Source organism: Aythya marila (assembly GCF_965140915.1).
Source record: "Aythya marila genome assembly, chromosome: 4".
Taxonomy (NCBI): domain Eukaryota; kingdom Metazoa; phylum Chordata; class Aves; order Anseriformes; family Anatidae; genus Aythya; species Aythya marila.
In genome coordinates, this window is record NC_139045.1 from 30,873,286 (window position 1) to 30,897,973 (window position 24,688).

Sequence of the window (24,688 nt, forward strand, 5' to 3'; positions counted from 1 at the left end):
AATGTTACTCAATTCTGGTAAATCATCAGCTGAACACAGTATGAAGTAACGTGTAACTAGTGTGCACTTCTTCTGTGCCTGCCAGCCTGTTCCAAAAAAAAAAAAAAAAATAGTTAATGCTCAGTTTTACTGCAAACAAAGCTCTGGGACCCCTGTGACCCCAGAGCATTCTGCAAGACCTGCACTGGGCAGCAGTGCCTGCGTGCTGGCTCCAGCTGCTCCAGTCGCTTAACAGTAGTGGCATCACCAAAAAAATTGTAAAAAAAAATAAAAGTTCCATGTGATGTGGCACGTGGGTGATGGGATGTATACCCTGCTACGTCAGATGCTGTATGTCAGGCTATGCAAATATTAGTTTAGAACTGTATTCTCATACATCTGGGCCACAAGGAAAGCGGGACACCACTGAGGTGTCCCCATCAGGAAGGTCAAGGTGTTCTTCCTTCTGGATGTAAAAGCTGACAGAGTAAAATAATCCTCACCACAAACAATCTGTCTGTACATCTGTTCTGGACGTAGGAAAGTAGAGATGAAGGTGAAGTCTGGGCACTGGTGTGTATACATCAGGAATTCAGCACTGAAAAATGTGCCATTTCCAGTGAAACAGCATTACGAACATTGTAATATAACCTGCCCCCCTTGCAGATCTCAAAGGCATGGGCAAGGAAGGCTTAGCTTGTCATTTCTGTATACCTTTAGCTGAAACATCCAGCCTGAACATCCACTGCAAAGTCAAACTTTGTTATCTTTTTCTCAAGGCACAAGCAAAGAAAGATTGTGAGTGCAGTAAAAAAACAAACAAACAAACAAAAAACAAACAACAAGGACACATGAAAATATTGGACACTTAACCTCAAAGAAGTTACTGTCTCTTTTCTTGTGCAGTTTCAATTTCTCCTGTTGGACCCAGAGAATAATAAACTACCACAGCAATAGTCTCTGACTTGCAACCTTTACATTGCCTGCCCTGTAGGGGAAGGACTTTGAAGTCTCAGAGCCCTTTTAAACTCTGTGCTTAACAAAACATTAACTCCCTATTTGGGAAGTAATGCTACCCTTAATTGGTTCAGGGTTACTAATCTCCCTCAAAATCTAGCTGAGGATACTGTCTGAACCAAGAGCTATACAAGCTCCCATTCTGATTCAGCAGCAGACAAGTTTCAGTCGATGAAACAAATCAGCCAGACTAACACAATTTAGGGAGTACCTCCAGTATTTCCAGCATGTCCAGACTCTCCATTTGAGGCCCTCCCAACTGATTGGTCCCATCACTCATTCATCTTACTGGCTGCCTTAACGTGAGCTCAGCAAGGCCTCACAAGTATGTAATGATAAACAGAGAAGAAGAGGAAAAAAAAAAAAAAAAGCCTGACGTACCACCTGATTATGAAACTGTCCATTGGCAATGTGGACAACAGCACAGACTGAAAGAGCCCTAAGGCTTTGCTCAGCTCTGAGCCTTCAACTCTGGCTTGGCTGCAGACACCCTTACAACTGATGGGGAAGTAAATGGGTCTTTGTGCATCTGCCACGCTGCTCAAACTTGGTGCTCACCATAAGGACCAAATTCTTTGAGTGTTTTGAGTGGCATTTATGCTCTGATTCTTTGCAATCTCTTTATTATAGTATAATCCTTTGTAAAGGAATCTTGATGGAAAAAGCTCCTCCATGTGAATAGATCTGAAGCAAAACATAACCCTGATTTTAACTGATGGTATTACCTTTTTCTCAAAATGCACCATCTTTTCCCTGCTGAACACTCAGAGCCATGTAAAAGCAGATGTAACCATGCACACAAGTTGCTGTTCATGCCATGGATGACTGAGCAAGGCTATGAAAGCCAGAAGCACGTGCATGCCCTTGACCTTTTCTTTCTCTCTCTCTCTCTCCTCTTTCTCTCTCTGTTTCCTTGCTTGCTTATTTTTATAGCATGAAAGTCAGACAGAAAGGCTTCATCCCAGAAACATATCACAGGACTCTAACCTTCAGCAGAGAGAATGTTCTCTTTTGTGATTGGGCTGAACGTAAGACAAACAATTAAACACAGCAGAAAAAAAAAAATCGCAGATTCCAGGAACTGCACTTTGTGGCCTTCAAGCTGTCCTGATCTTCATGACCTAGCACAGAATTCATTAAAACCCTGTCTTAGCCCACCCTCATCCCCTGTTTGCCTCCCCATCCCCAGCTGTAGACATGGGGTGGATGGACTAGTTTGGGTTGTCTCACCTGCAACAAGGTTGCAGAGAGGAGACAAACTGAGCTTACTCGGACTGAAAGAAGGGAATTTTAAGGGAAAATAAGGAGCCTCTCTCCAGCCTGGCCAATGGGAGTTTTGGTGCAAGCCAGAGGCATCCTGTGCCTTATTTTGTAGATACAGATAGAGCCAAGACTCCACTTGTTCTTACTGCGTGGGGCTCTATGTCCAAACTATTAGCCTGATAAGGAGAGGTAAGTATGAATGACTGCCTGTGTGATGTCATGAACCCAGCAAGAGCCCTTGATCCTATGAACTTAGAAGTGTCTTGTGCACCTAAACAGAATCTGAAGTTATCCTAAATAATAAAGTTATCCTGCATAAAATTGATGATGGAGAAGAACATGCACGTACAAATAGTTTGGACAGTGTTACCCATTCTTCTGCTCATACTTTCAATCTGATTTCAAAATCATCACAGATCAATTTGTTTTTCTGAAGTTCATTAACTTGAACAAAGAGCTCGGAGACCTTCCTGCAATAAACAAGTGACGCTTGAAGCTTCCCAACACTGTTATCCTAGAAACACAAACTAGGAGTTATCCAGCACAAATAGTTTCTACCTCCATAACAGTGGCTGTAGTGGGTTGGATACAAGATCCAAATAGGTCACACCACACTTAAGAGTTTCTACTAGAAATTAGAAGATTTATTGGGAAGAGCTATTAGAACAATCAATCAATCAAACAACAAAAATGCATGCTTACAGTGAAATAACTTCTCCAGCTCACTTCTGAATCCTGATAGTTGAGGACTGCCTGAGATACATCTGTCTTTGCCATTTAATAACCCTCCTTGGACTCCACCGCCTGCAACAACTTCCATAACTGAAGTGCATATCACGTGAAAGAGGGTTTCCCTGTGCTGGTTTCAAACTTCCTGCCAGGTAATCAAGTAATTTTAATTACCACTTGGTATTAAGTCATGGCTTATGAGCTTGCTAGAAATAACTGCTTTATAGTCCCAGTCCCCCTTATCTGCAATTGCTCAAATTCTGTTTCTAAGCTGAAGCACTTAAAAGGCAAAATATCTTACTGATGTTCAGGATGCAGGATGGCAACTACTGGTAGGCTTTTGGTTGAGAAGGTAACTGAAATTGTCATTCATTAAGTAATGTCTGGAACAGAAATGCTGTCCCAAAAAGACTTTACAAAACTTTAAGTTTTTAAATAAGTTGGCAGTTACATTGGTCGTACTGCATTTGATAGTTTTTATTTACCATTAGGCTCAGTCCAGCACACTACATTTGTGTATCCTTGTCTGACTTCCTTCTATAGCCTATGGCACATCTGAAGCTCCTACTAGCCTACACCAGAACCTCGCTGTGCTAGCTGCTATACAACCCCTGAACAAAACCTACTTCCACAGATAATTTAATAATAAAAATATAACAAGAGAGACATGTGAGTAAAGACACAAGAAGGGAAGATGAGGAGGAGATAATAGGTTTGGCACCAAAACATGCTCTCCTCTCAAATGAGCATTTTGTGATTTCCAAAACTGGCATTGGTATTTAACCAACATTTGAAATTCACAGTCTGCTTTAAGAAAAATAAAATTTAGTGACTCAAGGCTTAAACAAACTAGCTTAAAGTTGATGCAATATTAATAATCCAATCAGACATTTGTATCTGGGGGAGGAACAGAGCTCAAGGTCTTGCAAACTACAAACAAAGTGAAGAGATAGTGCTGCAAAGATTTTTTTTTTTTTAATATTGTATTTGTTCTACTTCTTAAATACAAAGAACCATGTCGTCACTTCTCAACATACCTTTAACTTCCGTTTACGTTTCAGATGTCCCAGCACAATCCCCCCACACCTCTCGGTGTCTACCATTTACGGCCCTGCACAATTTCTTTCACATCACACAGCACCCGACCCTTTTGGTGTCAGAAGTACCAACATCCAATCTCCTGCCCCAAACTGTGATTAAATGGGTACTTTTCTTAGATTACCACCAGTTAGTTCCTTCAACACCTCTATTTCCTTAATATAAAGCTCTCATAGCGAGTCTGCTTTCACTTGCTGAAAGTGAAATTGTCTGAAGTGCCTGCTCTCACAATTGTCCCATAGGAACATTTTATCTTCCTCATATTCCAACTGAGGACTAATTTCCAAATCATGGAGGAAGTGTTCTTTCCCTGTTAATACCAAAATTTCCTCCTTTCATCTCTGAAATACATGAGTATCAACCAAAATGATAAATTTATGAAAAACAACAAAGCTTGAAAAAAAACACAGATAAGAACATGCAGGCTGCCACTGCTTTTTCCCAAGGCTAATATATCCTCTTTTAATGCCTCGCAATCACACATTGCAAGTTTCAATTCTTTCCTACAGGAAAATTGTTATTTTTCCCTCCTAAAGACATGAATCTTGGCTCCTAGCTAGGTACAGCAAAGTCAAAATGTAGAGCCATAAGCTGCTGCCGTACCGTGCCTCCACGTGGCTCAGTCTGTGCTGCTGTTTACTCCATGGTAGAGCTGCCTAGTAAGAGCAAAGGGCTGCTTCAGGACAAACTCCAGTAACAATTTGCTAATCTGATGCTATTCAGTATTATCACAAATGGCCTGGATGATGGAATAGCTTGTACACTTTTTAAATTGACAAATGAGAACTGCTGGAAGGTATAATAGCATGTTGGCAGATGGGGGGTAGAAATCAAAGTGATCTTAATGCACTGAAATAAATAACGTGCAGTTTCAGTGAAGCAAAGACCAGTACTTCTGAACTTCAGCAGTTCAGCAGTGATAACCAAACTAGCAAATAAGCCTTTTTTTAATCTTTATTTTTTTAAGAAATGAGCTGGATGTTCCAGATAGTCAAAAATAATATATTAAGCAACAAAGGGCAAAGCTGTTGGAAAGAGTGAATTTCATACTGGAAATTTTACATGGAAGCTTTCCATGTGGCATGGAAAGCTTCTTTTCCTTCCAGCATCAGAAGGGATGTCTGTTGTACTACGTCCTTGGCACCACTCTTCTTGAAAGATGAAGACTACTTGGAAAGAGCTCAGAAGAAAATGGCAAGAAAAATGAGCATTTGGCATAGAAAACATGGCCCATTAAGAGAGATGACAAATTTTACTATAGCCAAGAGAAGATTGTGGGGAAGAGTAATAAATACTTTTCCTTCAAAGGGAAGAGTAATAAACAGTCTTTCATATACAGAGGGACAAGAGAAGGAGTAACCAGTTTACTTTATGACAAGATAAGAGAGAGATCAAAATAAACAAAGAAATAAAGAGAGAATTTTCTACTGTCAGTAGAACACTAAAATACACAGATGAGAGCTTATAATTTCTTCTTGCATAGCTGTTTCTGCACTGATGGATAGAGATAGGCCCAATGAGTCCTTAAAGTCTCTTCAAGCCATCTTTCTTGCAGCCCACTCCCCATCGCTGAATCCACTGGCATACCTACTTGCATTTACAGTTAGCTACCATTTTGCACATGTCCCAGCCTTTGCCATCAAATCGCACTGACACTATATTATGAAAGTCCAAATGGTGGTCAATTCCTTTTCTTCTTCTCCATTTTGCTTTTTTACTGATATTTTCTGTACAAAATGAGTATGAGTATTTGCAGCCCTCCATATAACTAAACGCCTTACATTTTCTGTCTTAAAAGAAAATAATATTTGAGCAACTTCTTGAAAGAAGGGGGAAGGGGGAGGGAGAAGAGAGAGAAAGGATGGGGAGACACGCAGAAAGAGGCAGAAAAGAGATCCTGGAAAAACATTTTTAAAAGCATTATTGTCCATAAAGCAGTCAGAGAGCTGCTTCATACAATGAGACAGAAGTTGAAAGGAAACATTTTGACATTTTATGAAAAAAGTCCAATAAAAGCTAAATGTGCTGAACATGTATGTCTGTGTGTACGTATGCATGCATGTACTTTCTCTCAGCAGCCCGTAAGTATTTTTAGAAGACATTTTCTTGCAACGAGGCCATAAAAACAGAACTTTGTCTGAAACACCTCATCTGTTTGTCTCAGCAAATAGCTATGTAGTTATGCTGGCTGCAGCATCTTTTTAAAGTTGGAACCACAAGGAAGGAATTGAAAAGCACTGACAACTGACTTCAAAACACATTTGAAATACAAAATTTACCATATGCGTGAATATAGAAAACTGAGATCACCTCTGTCATTGTCTGGTTTTCCTAACCTTTACTGCATTAAGAATTAGGGAGTGTGTGGTTTGGGTAACCAGATACACACCACGAAGAGTGAATGGACAAACCACGCTCCCTGGGACCAATTTATGATGTGAAAGCTACTTCTAGAAGCCATTTGGAAAGTTGAACAAATACAAGATGGTTGGTCTTCGCCCCCTACTGTTTGCACAAGAATTAACATAAAACAACCATAAAAGAAAGAATATTGTAAAATTCAATTTCTTTTGTAAAACAACCAGAGAACATAACCTATGTTCATCTAATACATCCTGAATACAAACTCTTCGTAAAATATGCTTAAGATAGTTAGATGAAGAATATTTGCTGTGTAAAGAGCAGTTTACAGTTTGTACCTCTTTAATCCTATGTACGTAGCAGTATAAAAGACCAATATAATTTTAAGAACTCAAGCAAGTTTTACGTGACATAGAAGCGTTGTCTGGGTACTGTGAATTAGAGTGTATTGCATTAATAGGAATCAGTGGATCTGCAAATAACTGCTCAGCAGTGCATTAGGTATGGTTGAGTTACGTATAGATGTTGAAAAACAGTTCACTATTAAGTACTTTACTGCTTGACTGAGTGCAAGTGCTGCTCAAAGCTTGCCCTGGCAGAGAGCCTCATCTGTGAGGCAAGAGTAACAAAAGGAAGAGGGATTTCCAAGAAGCCGAGTACAGAAATCTGCTTGCCACACTGGAATGACTAAATGGAGCTCAGTGCTTCATCTTGCACCTCATTGCTTGACCAACACGGCCAGAAAGCAGTTGGTGAACAACCAGCCACTGAGGTACCGAGAGGCTGCGCTAGTGCACCTAGAAACCCAAGGACACTGTGGGCATTAGCTTTAGGAGCTTTACTAAGAGAAAAATGAGAGATGAAGCAGTCCCAAAATCACCACCCCTGCAAATCAGAGAGGGACTATGACAGTTTTTTAGATCTTCCTAGATGATTCATCAGGTACATCCCAGGTCTGAGCTTTTGAGTGTCTTCTATTGCATTTAATTAGATGCTCGGTTCTTGAAATGAATTTCAAACAAGCTGATACCATGCATCCTCCAGAAAAGCAGTTTGTCTCTCTCTCTCTCTTTTTTTTTTTTTTTTTTTTTTTTTTTCCCCAATAAGGAGTTAATGGAATGACCAATTCTCCACATATTTTCTTCCTCAACATCAGAGTCAGTTCTCAAGAATAACAGCCCATTTCTTGCTAAAGCCCACACGAATGTAAAATCTGGAGGTGGTTATGAGGACAGCTATTCAAAGCAAGGGTGAACTCCACCCTATAGCTGGTGGGAACCCCGTGGCAAACATTCATTGCCCTCCAGGGAAAGGGTTCCTATCTACTTAAAGATTGTTTATTCAGTTCTGAACAGCACAGTACCTTAGTGAAGATGATTGATCTTTCTGAAATAAAAGGAAAAATTCTGAAAAAAATAATTTGCACGCTGATGCAACAAGACAGAAGTCTGCACTTCTATTATTATTGGTATCATAAGTACTTGAACATCTGATCCTGTCATAAAACTAATCTTCTCTTGTACTTTGCAGACCAAGTTATTTAAAGGCAAAACATAGCAACCCCGGCAGGTAAATTGCCCAGTGCTATGTGTCATCGAGTATCACCTCCCATTTAGTTTTCTATAAAAGCCATTAGCTAGCAATGATCACAGTGATAAACCAGCTTACTGTATCCTTTACTTCCTTACTGAAATAAGCAGAGCCTCATGGACCAACTGGGGAGATTCACTCAATTGGATGCTAAAGGTATGTAACTTAGACATATTAGAGTGCCTTACCAAAAGTGTTACATTTTGGTAGTTTTTTTTTCAGGATTGACAAACAGAACAAGAAAAGGTGTCTCTCTTCTCTTGGAACCTTGTCCAAAAATAGCAGTAATGTACATCTTTCAAGATATAAAGAAGAAGGGAGAGATGAAAAAGAGCTTGCAGAGATAGTGTTACATTTAGGACATGAGGGAAACTCTCTAGTTATTTGTCCTGCATTTAGAATAAAATTAACAGAGCTTTAACTAGGCAATGACTTTTCTGAATGATGCCATACTTTAATGATTTTTAGATTAAGGCAAAAAGGAAATCCTGAAACTATCTGGACTAACTAACCTTTGCATAGACAGAAGTCACATGTAACCTTCCTGAAATCACCCCTTTCAGGTAAGAGCTCTGGCTGAAGTTGAGCTATCTTTCACAAAGCTGTTCCTTTTTAACAAGTTCATTAATGAAAATCCAATCACAATTTACCATTGGGAATGTAAAAATAAAAATGTTCTACTTTATTTCTGTTGTACAAGAGCTTAGCTTCCAGTTCTTTTATATCTTTTTCTCCCACTGGGTCAAAATAACTTATTATTACCTATCAGTTTCCTATACAAGTAGTAATCAATTACCTACTTACTGAAGTTGAAAAAACCTTCTTTATGTTAACACTAAGTTGAATGTAAAGATACTGTGAATTTCTGAAGTTTTTAGGCAAACTTAAAATAGCATGTCCCTGGACACATATCCCTGGGTTATATATACAGGGAACTCATTTCTCCTGTAAAAACACTGGACTAGGAAATCAGGTTCATCTGACTAAAAAATCACAGTTCTTGGGGATTCTTCAGCAATCAGTGTTTTCTGAGGCAAAGCACCTACAGCCCATCGTGAATGTATAGTCTACCCTGCTTGTTCTTAGATGCATGTTCCATACTTGCCTACACTGAAACGTGGTTTTCTCCTGAACCTGGATTTTTCTCATTTATTTTTTTTTATGCATCCTTTAACCTTTAGATCCTTTTTTGAAATTGTTTTTATCCATACATCTGACAATTATTATTTTTTTATCTGAGTGCCTGCACTAAATGTACTTTGTAGAGTACAAAAGAAGATGTCTCTCTCAAGACCTTATTGTCCGATTGTCTAAGGTCTAATGTATGCCTAAGGTCTTTCTATCTAGTACCAGCTTGGATACTCTAACTCACCTAGTCACAGCTAGTTCAACTATGTTGGATACACAACCTTAGCCCAGATACACATGACCTAATTTTATAGAGCATAAGATGAAGGGCTAATTATTTATAAGATTACACTCATTGACATTATATAGATGTATTACTTTACCATTCATTAATTGAAACCTGGAATAACCATTCTATTATAACAATAAGAAAAAGTGTTAGAAAGAAACATCTAGCTTGCAACAGAAAGAATCTGAGAAGCTATTACTGAAATAATTGTTTAGTGACATTGTAAAATCATTTTAAGTCACTGAAGTCATTGCTCATTTTCGGAGAACCAGACTGAGACCAAAAATGAATGATTAAAGAAAAACTACATCTTCAGATCCTGAAAATAGTTGCCAGCATCTATATCTGTTTTATAAAATTTGTTCTACCTGTACTTCTTGGACCAACATTATAGTCTGCACAGAAGACATAGCTCCTAATCATTTTCCCTCTATTACAATGTGAAGTACAAAAGCACCCATGGCTGATCAGCTTTCCAAAGGGATCTAACAGTCACTAGAGCTAGAAGAAAAACTTCTGATCAGTTTTCCAGCAGAAGCAGCTGTTTGATGATTAAAAGAAGTTAGAGTAAATCATACTGATCAAAGTTCTCATATGAAGCATTAAATATACATATATTTTCTTTTGGAAACACTTTGAAATCCAAACCCACCTGGGATTTAATTATCACAGTCTGCACATAGGACAAAAAAAAATCCCAGTGTTAATGTGGTCATGATTGCAATAGCAGATGAATTGTGCATCCCTTCATTCCTTTGCCCAACTGGAACAGCCTCTAGTAAATCAGTCTGATGAAGTGTGTATGTTCATCCTACAAGACATGCCATACTCTAAAGTTTACTCATATAAACCCAAGGAATATAGTAGAGTTCCCTTTGAACCTGTAACCTTTAAAATTTTGCCCAGAGTTTCAATAACGGAATAGTAAAAGCCTGAAAAATATGTAATTCCCTTTTTACCTTATTTCTTAGAGCAAGCATGAAGGGCCAGGAGTTCATTAGGATGCTACTGTAATAATCAGATGCTTAGCTTTTTACAGTTTCACAGCATCCTGTGGTTTTAGATTAATGAGGTATGTCAAAAGAAAAAAAAATTCCATAGAGGTGGAATTCCTCATTAATATTAATATGTTTAAGAATATGTATACATAAAATATTGCAAGGTATAGTCTGTTCTCAGGCAGATAAGAGAGTTAATCTAGCACACAAGACTTCCAGGGCTCTAAACCATTCGTAGAAGGAAGCTCACTAATCAAAGAGAGAATTTACAGCTCTTAAAGATGCTTTCCAATACTAGAATTAGTTTCCTCTCCAAAGTGCCATTTAGATGTTAATTTAAAAAAATGTGTTTTCATTTTGTTCAATATTAAGGAAAATTGGAAAAGATACGATTGTACTTAATAAAGAAACTGCAGCCGTGTTTGGAAGACAGAAAGAGGTATCACCAGGAGTTCGCCTCATCCACTTCATTTCATGGAGTGCAAAATATTGTCCGAAGGCGAAGCCGGACACACAGAGGGCTGTGGCTGTTAGTGGTCACAGGCTGTCTTAGCATCGTCATTTGGCAAATCTGCAGTCGCTTTACCTATTACTTCAGCTGGCCAACCACAACTACGGTGGTAGTTCAGTACGTGGAAAACGTCAAATTCCCTGCTGTGACTTTTTGCAACTTGAACAGGTAAAAGTTGTGTTTGTTGTTCACTATTGAGAGGCAACACCTCTTTTTCTGGCTAACATAAAGGAATTGGGATCCACAGCTTTTTTGAACAAATCACATAAAACAAAACCAAAAAAAATGCGGCTCCAAGGGGTCTGTCTTTCACACCACCACATGAGATTTAACTGAGGAGAAAAACATGAGAATCAAGGGAGGTTGTCTTTATCCTTTCCCTTTCGTCAAATGAGGAGCTGCACCACAGATTTTTAAGATTCAAGAAGTAAGGGGGAGTATAAAGTCATCTCTGGCATTATTCTTCTGTGTATAATCATAAACCTCGAGTGTTCCTTCTATAGTGTAACTAAGGCACAGTCAGTCATACCCAAGTTAAAAATAAAACACAACATTTGCAAATAGAGAGGTTTGAACAAAACCTCATGCAAATGTAGAAACCTTAGTCAAAGCAGTTATTTTTCCGCAGAGGTGCTCAGCGCCTTTATGGTTCGAGCTGATGTCAGTGGGAGTTGTAGGAGGAAAGCACTTGGCGAGTTTGAAAGTCATATCTAAGCAAAAACTTCACTACAGGTTTCTACAGTTTAAGATACTGGCCAGGATTCAGATGCAACCACTTTGAAAATAATGCAGCAAAACCACTGCCTGATTTTTAGAGCAAATATTTAACAACTGTTTTAGTAATGGAGAAATCTTAGCATTCTCAGGAAAACAATGTAAGTTGTGAGATCTTCTACCTCTTGTTGGCAGAATCAACCACAAGTCCAAGTCCCAGATAACTGAAGCCTTTCCACCTCACTATTTTTCCTTCCCATTGCCCCGTGTAAAGCCATTTTGGGTTATTCTGTAGAACGTACACTGCAGGTAGAGTACAGTGTGTATTATAAAAATCTCTCACTTCTTGCATCTATAGTGGCAACACATTGCGAGCAAACAGCTCCCGAGCACAGCAGTTATCTGCCTATGAGGCAGTTTGCTGCTACATCCATCTGTTGTTCACGTCGTGCTTATCCTTTCCTCCTGTTTTTAGCGACAGTTTTCTTTGCTGGTGGAACAAAGAGGCACAGCTCTACCTCTGCCTTTATTTTTTGACTCAAATTCAGTTGAAGAGCTGTTCCTACCAATCTTTCTTATGCTTCTGCATTAAGATCCATTGCACAAATACATTGATACGTTTTGTAAAATAGGATTATGTAAAATAGTGATTCTAAAGAACATGGTATTGCCATTTTCTTAGGTTTTATTTTCTTTTCAGTATTTTGAAATTAAACTTACCGTAAAAGTTCTCTGAACCCTTTATTTAATTCAGAAAAGGTCTTCAGTGACATCAGGAAAACACAGTTTTGTTTTTTTTTTTTTTTTCTTGCTCCCTCCCGCCCCAAAGGAACAGCTCCTTCCAGCTACATTTATTTTTCTCATGTAAATGCAATTGTCCAGCTTTTCTTCAGCTCTAGAAATCTGACAGCTGGCTTATGCAGATGACCATTTTAATTTTTATTTATTAAATAACCACACACAACAGAAATGTTTCTAGAATAACCCTGGAAAGGGGTCCCTTTCCTACTTTCTTGTTTGGAAGATAACCTTTTCCTAGAAATGGAGACTATATTGTTTATCCATGTTATAGTGCAAGTGCAGGCATGGTGGGCAAGAATCACATGCAGTTAGTGAGCAGGCGACAAAACATGTCATGGGTTTGGTGAGAGCACTGAGATCAGTCCTGTAACTCTGCAGAACTCCAAGCCATTCTTTTTCCTTCGCACTGACAGGTTTCAAGCTCATGCAGTAAGCAATCTCCAAATCATTTTTCTCCTTTGGAACATCGTGTCTGGAGTTGTCCAGAAATTTTCTATGGAAGACAAATTTTCTCAAGAGATAAATGATTTTCTTCTTGGAAACCAGAACTTCAGCATTAAAGAGTTTACAAGGAAAAATGGGTTTTATCTAAACCACAGCACATTGCTAGAATGTGAATTCTTTGGAAAGACATGTCACCCAGAGGTAAATATTTTTCCTTTTATTACATCAGAAGCATGGAGGGGAAGGGGATGTATTCTTACCACTCAACTTCAGACACCTGGTTTTCCCAGCTACTCCCCCTGCCTTCCCTTCACAGTTGGTCAATTGAGAGAAAACATCCTGCTCTAAATGACCCTGAGGAGCAACCCCAGTGACCACAGAGGCAGCCCGCTGGCCTACCTGAGCTGTAACATGGAATTTCAGTTTAAGTTGCTCTCCGCCTAGTCCCACACCTGCATAAATAGCAGCCTTTGAAAACTGTCATGCCTCCAGGCTTCATTCAGCAACCTTTCCCATAAATGGCCTATAACCAACATCAGTGTGAATGGAGTTTTTTTGCACAACACGGTTGCATTGCACTTAACTGATGTAATTAGTCCTGCAGCAGCAACGAAAAAATATGATCCTCTTATTTGTGTCTCAGTTCTGCCATACAACAACTCCCAACTTCAATAGAATACGTGGACAGAAAAATTGGTCCCATATTCTTGCAGGTTAGCCTTATTCTTTGCACTGCCTTGGGGGGTGGGGGGATACTAAACCAAAAAACACTAGTCCATCTATTACATTGTGAAATTAATGAAATTTTAAGTGATTTTTTTTTTTTTTTAATTTTACACTTCCCTATTTTCCTTTATTGAAGGATTTTGAACATGTTTTCACTGAATATGGAAACTGCTTTACTTTTAATTACAATGGTCTTCCAGCAAGAAGTGTGAGTTTGTCTGGAAGAGGCTTACGTTTACTTTTTGATGTCCAACAGGTACAGATATACCAATGATTATATACAAAATCATGTAATAATTCATAGATCAGCAGATTTTTTGTTTTACACAGACCTTCAGAATTCCATGCACAAAATTATTTTTCAAGACTGTTCATAAGTAAAAGCATATTTTAAAGGAAAGACCCAAAACTAGTATAAAAACTCTGAATAGCTATTGACTGTGTCCCCAAAACAAATGATGTAGAAAGTTGCAAGCGAGCATATATACATATATCAACATGATTCACCTACAGCTGAAAAGTATCATCAGAAAAATAATTTAGTTTTATACAAACAATTCAGGATAACATCTCTATCTCAGTAAGAGATCCACTAGGGAAGGTCACATGATGCCAATTTCTAAGTAGTACTGATTTTTTTTTCAGCAGCATCTGAAGTGTCTCTTGTCAGCTATGATCTGGTCTTTGCACTGTAAAGACCTTGCTAGGATTGTTTTTGATCACAAAACACAGTAAGCTCAGGGAATATCACCTTACGAGATCAGGGAAGAAAACTAAAACCTAGAATTTTAAGAGTTAGACATTAATTTTTGCTCTCTAGCAACTATAGGGGAGAGGAGTTACAGGTTCTCAAGAGAGTAATAGAAAGCTTGCTGAAACATGGAGTAGTTGCAAGTAAAAGAAGTGAATTTCCAAGTTATGAAGAAGGTTCATCCATGCTTTCTTGCTTTTGAAAGTGGGAGAGGATAGAAGGAAAAAAAAAAAAAAAAAAAAAAAAACACACACTAAAATTTAGGGTAACTGGAAGGAAACCTACAAAGTTAATGAAGAAAATTCAAGTCAGCTTACTTCTACATTTTCCTGTAAATTGCTGAAGGTGTAACAAGGGAAATAAGACCAAATAATAATAATAATAATAAAGCAGCACCATTTTAAATATAGCTTAACCTTCAGAGCATAAGCAAAACCAAAACTATTTACAATACTTCTTTTTGTATCAGGAGCAATTCACTGATGATCCTGCCCTTGGTTATACTGATGCTGGCATCACTTTCGTTATCCATTCACCCAAAGAGGTTCCACGCTTTGATGGTTTAGGTTTATTAACACCAGTCGGCATGCATGCACAGGTTGCAATCCGCCAGCTGAAGGTAAGCACCTTATCCATCAGGTGGAAATATTAGTCTGTACCATTGCTAATCTCTTCCGAGGCATGGAAATAAATTACAAACATTTGCAGTTATTTAATATTTATCATGCCACAGGGAGCCCTAAGAATAACATTTCCACCAGCTATATAAAAAACCCACCAACAAGCCTGATTTTTTTTTTTTCCAGGATATTAATGGTCTGCCTAATCTGCTTTTACTCAAGTTAACCTCTCACAGTCTCACTGACATAACAATACAAAGATAGGGCAGTAGCATCAATATGTTACATCACAGCTAATTTTGTATCAGATTCCTGATAGTCCTTTCCTGATACAACCAGAGAAGACTATCCTGCTGCACTAGGCTGTCTGATCAGGTCCTGGTTTTGCTGTGTGAGAACAGAGATGATTTTAATTATAAAAGCACAAACTGTAATCACCTCCAATTAAATCACAGTATTACTGCTTATGTCTCAAACAGGCTTCCTTTAGCACTGTAAAATGTGATAAAGCGATATCTAAATTAAAAGAGAAATTTATGTATTCTGTTATTATTACTTTACAGTCAATTATCCAAGAATACCCATGGGGAGAGTGCAAGCCTGATATAAAGCTTCAGTACCAGAATACTTATAGTACAAATGGCTGTTTGCAAGAATGCAAAGCCCGGTACATACAGGACTGGTGTGGCTGTTTGCCTTTCATTCTGCCAGGTATTTCTTAGGACTACCATATGCTCTGTTTAATGATCATCTTGCTAGGAGAACTAACTCATTATTGAATGGCAAAGGAGACAGGGTACATCTTTGTGGGATATTTACAACTGGGATTATTTAATTTACTCAAATCTTTTTTTTTTTTTTTTTTTTTTTTTTTTTTTTTAATTCAGAGAAAAGCAGCAAGATATTTGTTCAACTCTAGACTTGGCATCTGTCCATTAGCTATTTTTAGGATACACACCAAAAATCTTGAAAAAGATTATTCCTCAGGGCTGTGAGACAAGTTGGTATCTGAGTAATCCTCCACGAAGTTTAAAACCTTTGCTGAAACATGTGGGGTGTAATCATAAATTACATCTACCTATTTTGTATTTTCACTACTAAGACAGAAATTTCTTAGCAAGCTAATACAAAGAGTGAGCCACAGCCTTAAAGGCAGTTCTAGCTGGCATGCCTAATAATAATGTTCAGTCCTCCAGTGAGCCTCTTGATTTAGTCTATTGTCTTCTATTGCTATGTACCCCTTGTGGCATAACTGCACTGTGCCCTACTGAATTGTTTTCTCAGTTGTATAAAGAGTAGCACAAAGTGGTGTCTGGGCTTTGATGACATTATTTTTCAGTTTAACACAAACAGAGCTAAGAGCTAGATTGTTGATTTAAGTTCTAAAGTTACTTGTTTATTCTTAAGGCAATGGAACCGAATGTGATTTGCTGAAGTTTTACAATTGTGTTTATCCTGCAGTCTGTAAGTATTAATTTCATATTCATACTTTCTAAGCCAATTCCAAACAGTAGAAAATATCAGTTAAAATACCAAAAGTAGTAATGGAGTACATCCCAGTTCATTTAAGACTCTGAAAATAGAGATCAGACACAGTAATAAAAAGCTTGGTAAGTGATGAAAAAATAACACTAAATCACTGGACTTCTATATTATTATATATTCTATATTATATTCTATAATTAAAAAGATAAAAATAAAAATGAAGTGAATCATACATTTTCAAAATGCTTCAAATACAATTCTTTTCATGAGCAAATAATCTACACCCAGTAGATATGAAATTCTTAAGTCACTACAGCAGACTTCCTGGAAAATACTGTGAGTGATAATCTGAGAAGTAACTTTTCATGAATTTCAGAAAGCCTCCTTTTTAATTCTTATGGATTCAGCTATGTGATGTGACTTTCTCTTCCCAAAGGACTGGACAATTAGGAAACCATGTAGATTACCGAGTTTATTTCTGGAGGAAGGGAGTGCTTCAAATTGTCACCTAACAGGCTGAGATACTTCCTGTCCTCCAGCATGCAAACATGAGAAGCCCACATGCAGAGGGAAGGCACAGCAGCTGCCACCACCCCAGGGCAAACCGAGCACCACAGGCAGGAGATTATGGTACTCACCTCAGAGCGGACGTCTTTAGGTTACAGTTTTTGCTTCAGGAAGTATTTATGCCTTACCTTTTTTTTTTTTTTTTTTTTCTACATTGATTTTCTGCAGCTTTTCCAGATTCCCTCAGTGATTTCTTTCTGTTAGAGCCTTGTCAGAACAATGGCCTCCCAGAGCAGCCACACCTGCAGAATTGTGTGATATCTGTTTAGTATTTGAGAAAACAGAAGGATCTCCGTCAGCTGTCTTAAGCCCAAAGTCAAAGAACAGGGGAAGGGGGGTTAAGCAAGCTCAGTTTAGCAAAACTTTTATGAAATTGTCAGATGACAGTAAATTACTGCTGGCACTGCTCTGGAACCTACTCCTGTGCATTGAAAGGAGCTAGGCAAACATCAAGACCAAGGATTATAAACTGAAGTATGCAACCAGAAGGCTAGCACAGAACATGGGCACCCCTCTGTATGATCTATCCTACTGATAAATCATGGATGAGAAAGAGTAAGGTCCTAAAGTCCTAATGAAGGTGAAAAGACTTGAAGGTGCTGAATTTCTGTAGGGGAGCATTGAAAGGGGGAACAAATCAAAACCAAAAATTTCAACCCTTAATATTGTGCTCCAGCTACCTAAGTGCCTTTTACAAATGCATGTTTCTTCCTTCAAACTAGTATGCACCAACCTTTCTAAGGATAATTAATCAAAGTCTTTATTAAAGTCATTTTGTAAGGTTAAGAAAAGTCTTAACAATGTGTGCTGTTTCAGAAACATTATGCAAGTTCTTTCTCCTGAAATTTCAGCTGATATAGAGATAAAAGGATTGTGTACAGTAGGAACTCACAATTCCACTTGCCCTGCCCCTTGTGAAGAAATGGAATATCCTACCACTGTCACCTATTCAAGTTTTGGAGGAGAAAATGCCATAAAATTCATTTCTGCAAAACTGAAGAAAAGCCCAGAATACATCAGGTAATCTTGCTTAACGCTTTGTCTAATAAGGAAATAATCCATTATATCTAAGTGTGTGAACAGAGTGTATGATGTAAATGTGACCTTTTAAAAATATACTCTGAAGTGTGTGGTATTTAACATGTTGTCTCTGAGGTGACCAATCTTGTCTAAGAGATTAGTTTAGGATTTATACATGTTCATGTAGGTCTAAACTATACTGAGATACATCTAAGACCTGTGGATAACATAAAATTTATACTTCAGTTGGAAAGTAATGTTCTATGCTACCTTTTGTGTTATTTTTAATCACTCTTTGCAATTAGGTATAAAGAAAGATCAGGGTTATCAAACCTATTCACAACCCACACGAGCAATCCACCCAACAAAGAAGACAGATTTTTCACAACTGAAGTCAGTGAATAACCCAAATAGATGCTAGATAAAGTCCTTCTTTCTCTCAATGCATTACCAGAAAAAAGAGCTAGGTTTTATTGTGGCAAAAATGTCACAAGTTTAACATTCTTTTCTATTGCTAGTAAAATCTATTGATACCATTTACATTATAAAAAATATTTAGAAAATATTTGATGAAATATTCTCATAAGGTAGCAAAATAAGATGGTTCCATCTGTGTGACTGAAAATGCTACCTACCAAACAACAACAACAACAAAGTAGGACTATACCCAAAGAAGAGACCTTCTAGTGTAAAAATATGTCTCTACGGTACTGACTGCACATTTATCTCGTAAATTATGTTATAAATTAAGTTATGCACAGAGCTGTGTTGTTCAGTAGTAGCACTAAGATAACACAATCTGAATACCTTTAAATTCGTGGAAGAATTATCATATATACTTATGATTTAATAAAGCATACATACCTCACGCTTACAGTATAATAAATTGATACTGAATTTCCTTGAAAATGCATGCATTAAATACCCAATAGAATGATTTCCATAATCTTCTGCTAGAAAGATACTTCTCGAAGAGAAGTTTCAATACAGTTTTGTAGTCCAAATTACCTCATACTCACAGAGGTAGATGTTACTTGTGCACATAAGTATTAACACAAATGCTACATGAACCAATAATATTCACGGATTCAAATATATTTACAAAGAACCGTAGAAAATCTGGCTAATGAAATATCTCTGAGTATTTCATTTCATTGTTTCAGTGACTTCAGTTTTCTCACTCTTGAAGCCATCAGTCTGCAAATGCTTCCATATATTTATATATGAACAGGAACTATATGAGTATTATGAAAATTAAACCTATTATTATATGCAAAAGATACTAATCCTTTGAGAACATTTTATCTTTGTTGATTATTTTATTGTATGTAAACATCATGCACAGCCCAGCAATTATTTAATTAGGCAAGAGAAAATACAGAACATTCTCCTGTTACCAAGCCTTAACCAATAGGAATCCTGCCCACATATTAAAAAGTACATACAACTGTAAAACACAGACACTGATTAATTTCTGAAAATTTAAGAAGGGAAAAGTTAACTATTTACTACCTTACTGGGTAGAACTACTAGGAACCCTATGACAATTGTAGGAGGTCTTACAGTAAAAACCCATGAAAGTAGGATTATTTTCATTACCCAATGTTACCTACATTTTAGAATTATCACCTAAAGAAATGGAAGTCATTTTATATGACCAATACTGCATTTTCAGTGAATATCAAATTAATAAGCTCATTATCATTTTCAACCTCAAAATCTGTAGCTGTTTACACTTCTGAATAAACACTACTTTTATTCTTAAAGGATATGACATTATTTATGCAATCAGTTTTTGTGTCTGTTTTATTCCTCTACTGCTATGTTTATCTTCTATTTAGCAGTTACGCTGACTCTTTCAGTAGTCACGATATCACAAAGATGAGCTCTTTATTCTCGCTGAATCATTCCAGATCCTGCTCCACCAAAGATTTGCCTGCTCTTCCACTTTTGCAGCAGGCAAGTAAGAAAAGCTTTTAGCAGAGGGAAGAACTAAGCATCTGAGTATAGGACAAGGGCTTTTCTGCACAAACACTGTCACTGAGATCATCAGGATTAAATCTGCATTTGCACATAAATGACAGGCTATATTAGACTACATTTCCAAGCAGTGTATCTGCTGTAGTTCAGGATGCTTGGCACTTCCACTTAAGCTTATCTCTGTGACCCTTTAGGATTTTATCTCAGTAGTGCTGAGTTGTTCTTTTAGCATAGTCTGGAGATCAACTCCTCCAATGAGATCCTTTTACAACTTTCAGTATTAGGAAATATTGTTTTTCAGTCATCTAACTAATTTTTATACCTCTTAGTGGATTGCTCTTTAAAAGATACATCACTCTCCATGTAGGCAGTTCATACTGATGGATGTTGGTAAAAACAAACAGCACTCCTGGCTGTGTCATGTAATATTGTATGTGCTTGTCATTAGGCAGAACCTTGTGCTTATTGACATTAAGTACCATGATCTGAGCTACAAAATAACTCAGCAGCAGAAGGCCTTGTCTGTATCTGAGTTGCTTGGTAAGTGAATGCGTGACGTTTATTTATTGCTCATCAATACTTAATCTAAAATAATAATAATAAATACATAAAAATAGATATTATTTTCTCCTCTCCAAAGTCATAGGCTATCTGGGTTTATAAACAAAAAACAATGACTTTGATATTACAATGGTAATGATCATGTTTGCTTCATGCTCATTTTTGATATGGTCTCCTGCCATACCATTAAATGACCTGCAGTGGAGAGTAGTAATTAAATTCTGCACTAATTTATGGCTACACAACATACTGAACTGTAAGCATAGGGAAGCTTCTGGGATTTAAAGGGGAGAGGGAAAACATAGGGAGGAGAGGCAAGAGAATAGCTTAACAGAAAAAGAAGCAGGAGATTTTTTAAGCACATATTCCACCGTAGGAAGTTTTGTGTTGTACTTGCTTTATTTAGAATTTTAATAAACAGATTCATCTTTTTCCCACAAACATTCTTAAGAATATTAATTCTGTTTTCTTAAAGTGATGGATTATGTATTTTGAATTTATTTAGTGCTTGAGTACTAGCAGAGTTTTGTTTGCTTGCTAGACTAAACCAAATACTTAGTATGACGTATGTTTATTTCTTTCTATTACAGCTGATGTAGGTGGCCAGCTTGGATTGTTTTGTGGTGCCAGTATGATTACACTCATAGAATTGCTTGAGTATATTTTTACTAATTTCTGTTGGATGTGCATCTTTCTTCTACTGAAAGCTCCTGAAATGCCTCAATGGAATAATCCATTCCAGAACCAACCAACACACAAGGAGAAAAATACAGGAATACAAAAGGAGAAAAATACAGGAATACAAGAATGTTAGTGGCTTGTAGACTCACAAAACTAAATATTTCTGCTACTTTCCTGCCTTTTTAAGATGTAAAGGAGACAGTAATATTTTCCAAGGCTCTCTTCCTTTAGTCTTTCTGCTTCATTTAGCACCTAGAGCCATGTCACTGTGCTAAACAATTTTTTAAAGAATGAACTTTGGAAACACTTGCTTTCTTTGTCATGTAATGAAAAATGTAATTTTTACCTAAAATTTTATTTTAAATTACCAATTTTTATTAATAGCACAGCAAGTGTTACTGACATTCCATGCAATTTTGCATTTCTGACCCAGTTTATCTTCTGTATTCCGAGTGAGGAGAAATAATACACATGCCAGATTAACACACAAGGAATTTCTTAACCACCATAAAGGTGTAGCACTGCTAAGCTGAAAAAGCAGATTCTGTATTAACGACAAAGTCTTTGCTCCTAGGTTTACATGTTCCAGAAAAGGATATTGTAGATTTGCCTATCAAAATACACCTAATAACAATAACTGCTACAGTACATTGTCTGTCAGAAATGCATCAAAAATATTTTTTAAAATCTCATGAATCTGTCAACTACTATAAATACAAAACTGAGAAACCTAGAGCATCTGGGTAGATGGCAAGAGGGCAAACATAGGCCAAGTTCATGTTGTTGGACTCTAGAGACTACAAACAGACCTGTTTTCCTTCTATTATTTTTAATAGACATAAAATTGTATGATATATGGCAGAGTTCTAATTTAATTGCCAAAAAGATTGCTTCATTATGTCAATGAAACTACTGACCCCACATTTTATAGACTATTGACTGAGTTTATCATTGCTGGAAGCAATAAAACTTCAGGAAGGCTCAGTAGGACTGAACAACAAAATTTCAACGTTTAATGTCATAAAAGAGGATAATTAAGACTAAAGGCTTAATCTATGTCTTACTAAAATCAGTGACAGTAAGAATTCAGTGGCTTTAGTGCTGAGTCAGGCTTCCTGAAAGTTTATTTATTTAAAAGTCCCCAGAAAAGCTGCTGTGCATTCCTACATCTGTGTGGGCCCTTGGAGCAGTGCTTTAGAGTCTCTTGTTTTTAAAGAAGGTTTTGGTGAGTAAATAAACTTCCAAAGATGTGCAATAACGTAGAGTAAATAGATACCATTCCCACACAAACACACTACAGACCATAGAACAGGAAGTGTGCACCGGGTTGGCGGAGTTACTGTGGGGTGGTATTTTTTTTCTTTTAAAGTACATTTTAGTAAACTTCAGAGTCACTGAAAACTGTGAAAGTCAATAGGATAAAGAAATGTATTGAAGATACCGTATACAGTGAATTTATCTAGATAGTGTCTCTGGATACAGCTCTGAACAAATCCACACTTGGCTAAGCATCTTGCCAGAGACTCAGAGCTTTTGGAGGTGCCAGAGCCTGGGTGGAGACCCTTTAGGAGAGGTAGACATAGAACTGTCTTATATAAAATGCACCCAGGACTGAATTTAAGAATATGTGATAAAGGGTTATCCTGATTTGAAGCAATGACTTCTGTTCAATTACCTCTATATGAGAGCAATAGGTAACTTTATTTAAAAGCCTACTGATAGTTGCCTATACTTCAGAGTAGCACTGTACAGACTTAACTTTGCTAATCAAAGCATTTGAAGTCCAATTAGAAAGCTCACACTGACTACAACACCATACCTTCTGAACCACCGCTCCCCATGCTCTATTGCTCTCACACCAATTCTGTGCCTGAAACACCAGGTACAGTCTGCCACAGCCATGCTCTATAAACCGTGCTATTCTTCCACACCATCCACTCAACTTCAGCAACTAATAATAGATCATTTTCTGTAAATAAAGTAGTAAATGGATGTGCTAAGCATCTAAGTTCTTATTATGTTAATTATTGTTTAATTATTATTATTCTTATTATGTTAATTATGAAGTAATGAAAACGCTACCATTTGGCCATCAACAGCTTCCCTTGAACATAAGCTCTGGAAAAGCAATTCAGGAAACAAATTAAATGTTTCTGCTTTCTTAGAAAGAGATGCCTTGATTTTACTCCTCAGTAACCACAGGTTTGAGACACCTTAAGGTTAACATACAGATTGTTGCTCAGTTATTTTTTATTTGTCATTTCTGCTGGGACTTCCCTGCTCCCTGTTACCCAGTGCATGCACACTTGAAACAGCAGCCATAAGGGCAGGTCTATCTAACCCCACTGTCCGAGGTGTATATTGGTCAGTGTGGAAGGAACAGAATGAACGTACCGTGATAGTTCTCTAAAGACTTCTCCCAGCCTTAAACAGTTTGTAGCTGTGGAACTCCTGAGCCAGAAGAAATTCTCTTTTTAGGAGTAGGAATCAGATATTATCTGGCGTCTGGATAAAAAGAAAAGCAAGGGACAGATTAAACAGTGATCTAACACACTTTGTGTAGAGATCAAAGTGTTTTGCAGCTTTCAATCACAATGCTTTTTCTTGTTTGCTTCTGCAAATAAGGGCTAAATAAAAGAAAATTAGTATTGCAAAGAATAAACAAAATAAAACTGGAATTGTTTCTGCTGTGCCAAATTTCAAATGAAATGAACCACAGAACATGCTAAAGAATCAGGAGAAAAAAAAAAAAAGCCAGTTTGCAGAAAGGGAAGGTTTAACTAAGCAAAGATCTAAGTACTGGAGTAAGATGACTTTTGCTTACTCCACTGACTTTTGGACAAGAATGGCTGAAAGCACTTCTTGGTTACAGATTCTTCGAACATACGTGGCAGAAGAAGCCCTGAAGAAAACACAAAGACCAGTGTTTTCCCCAAGGTCAAGTGACAGACTTGGATGCTTTTTCAACAATGGCTTGTGATGAGATTATATAAAGCAATTGATTCCTCGGCACAGCTAAATATAGCAAATGTGTGCTGTGCAGCAGAGCAGAATTAAGGGTGCTTTTGTATTTCAACTTGTGACTGTGGGTCTAGAAAGACAAAAGAATTTAAAGTTGGCTTAAAAGAAGATGTCACTTTACTGGATAAGTAAAGGTGGTATATCTACAAAGGCAACATAAGCAAGGTAATTTAACAGCATGATCAAATTCTTTCATAATTTAGCATTATTCTGCTGCTTATTTGTTCATGTTTCCTTTTTGCAATGCACCTGCATGCTCTCGGTACAAAGAAGCAAGCTTTTCACATGCTGACTGTTTGAATCTAAAATGTTAAATAAATTAAATTAATGACACGACATGACTGGGCAAGCCCA

The 24,688-nt window shown here is 37.3% G+C and overlaps 1 protein-coding gene across 1 annotated transcript; it reads left to right on the plus strand.

Moving 5' to 3' along the window:
- The first annotated feature begins 3,012 nt into the window (after window positions 1-3,012).
- ASIC5 (acid sensing ion channel subunit family member 5) lies at window positions 3,013-24,276 on the plus strand. The gene is made up of 12 exons (XM_082758741.1): window positions 3,013-3,140; window positions 8,148-8,193; window positions 10,825-11,131; window positions 12,892-13,123; window positions 13,785-13,904; window positions 14,869-15,018; window positions 15,583-15,730; window positions 16,427-16,483; window positions 17,923-18,091; window positions 20,520-20,611; window positions 21,223-21,441; window positions 24,186-24,276. Exons 2-12 carry the CDS (start codon window positions 8,154-8,156, stop codon window positions 24,257-24,259), a joined length of 1,608 nt encoding a protein of 535 aa, XP_082614867.1. The 5' UTR covers window positions 3,013-3,140; window positions 8,148-8,153; the 3' UTR covers window positions 24,260-24,276.
- The last annotated feature ends 412 nt before the right edge of the window (window positions 24,277-24,688 follow it).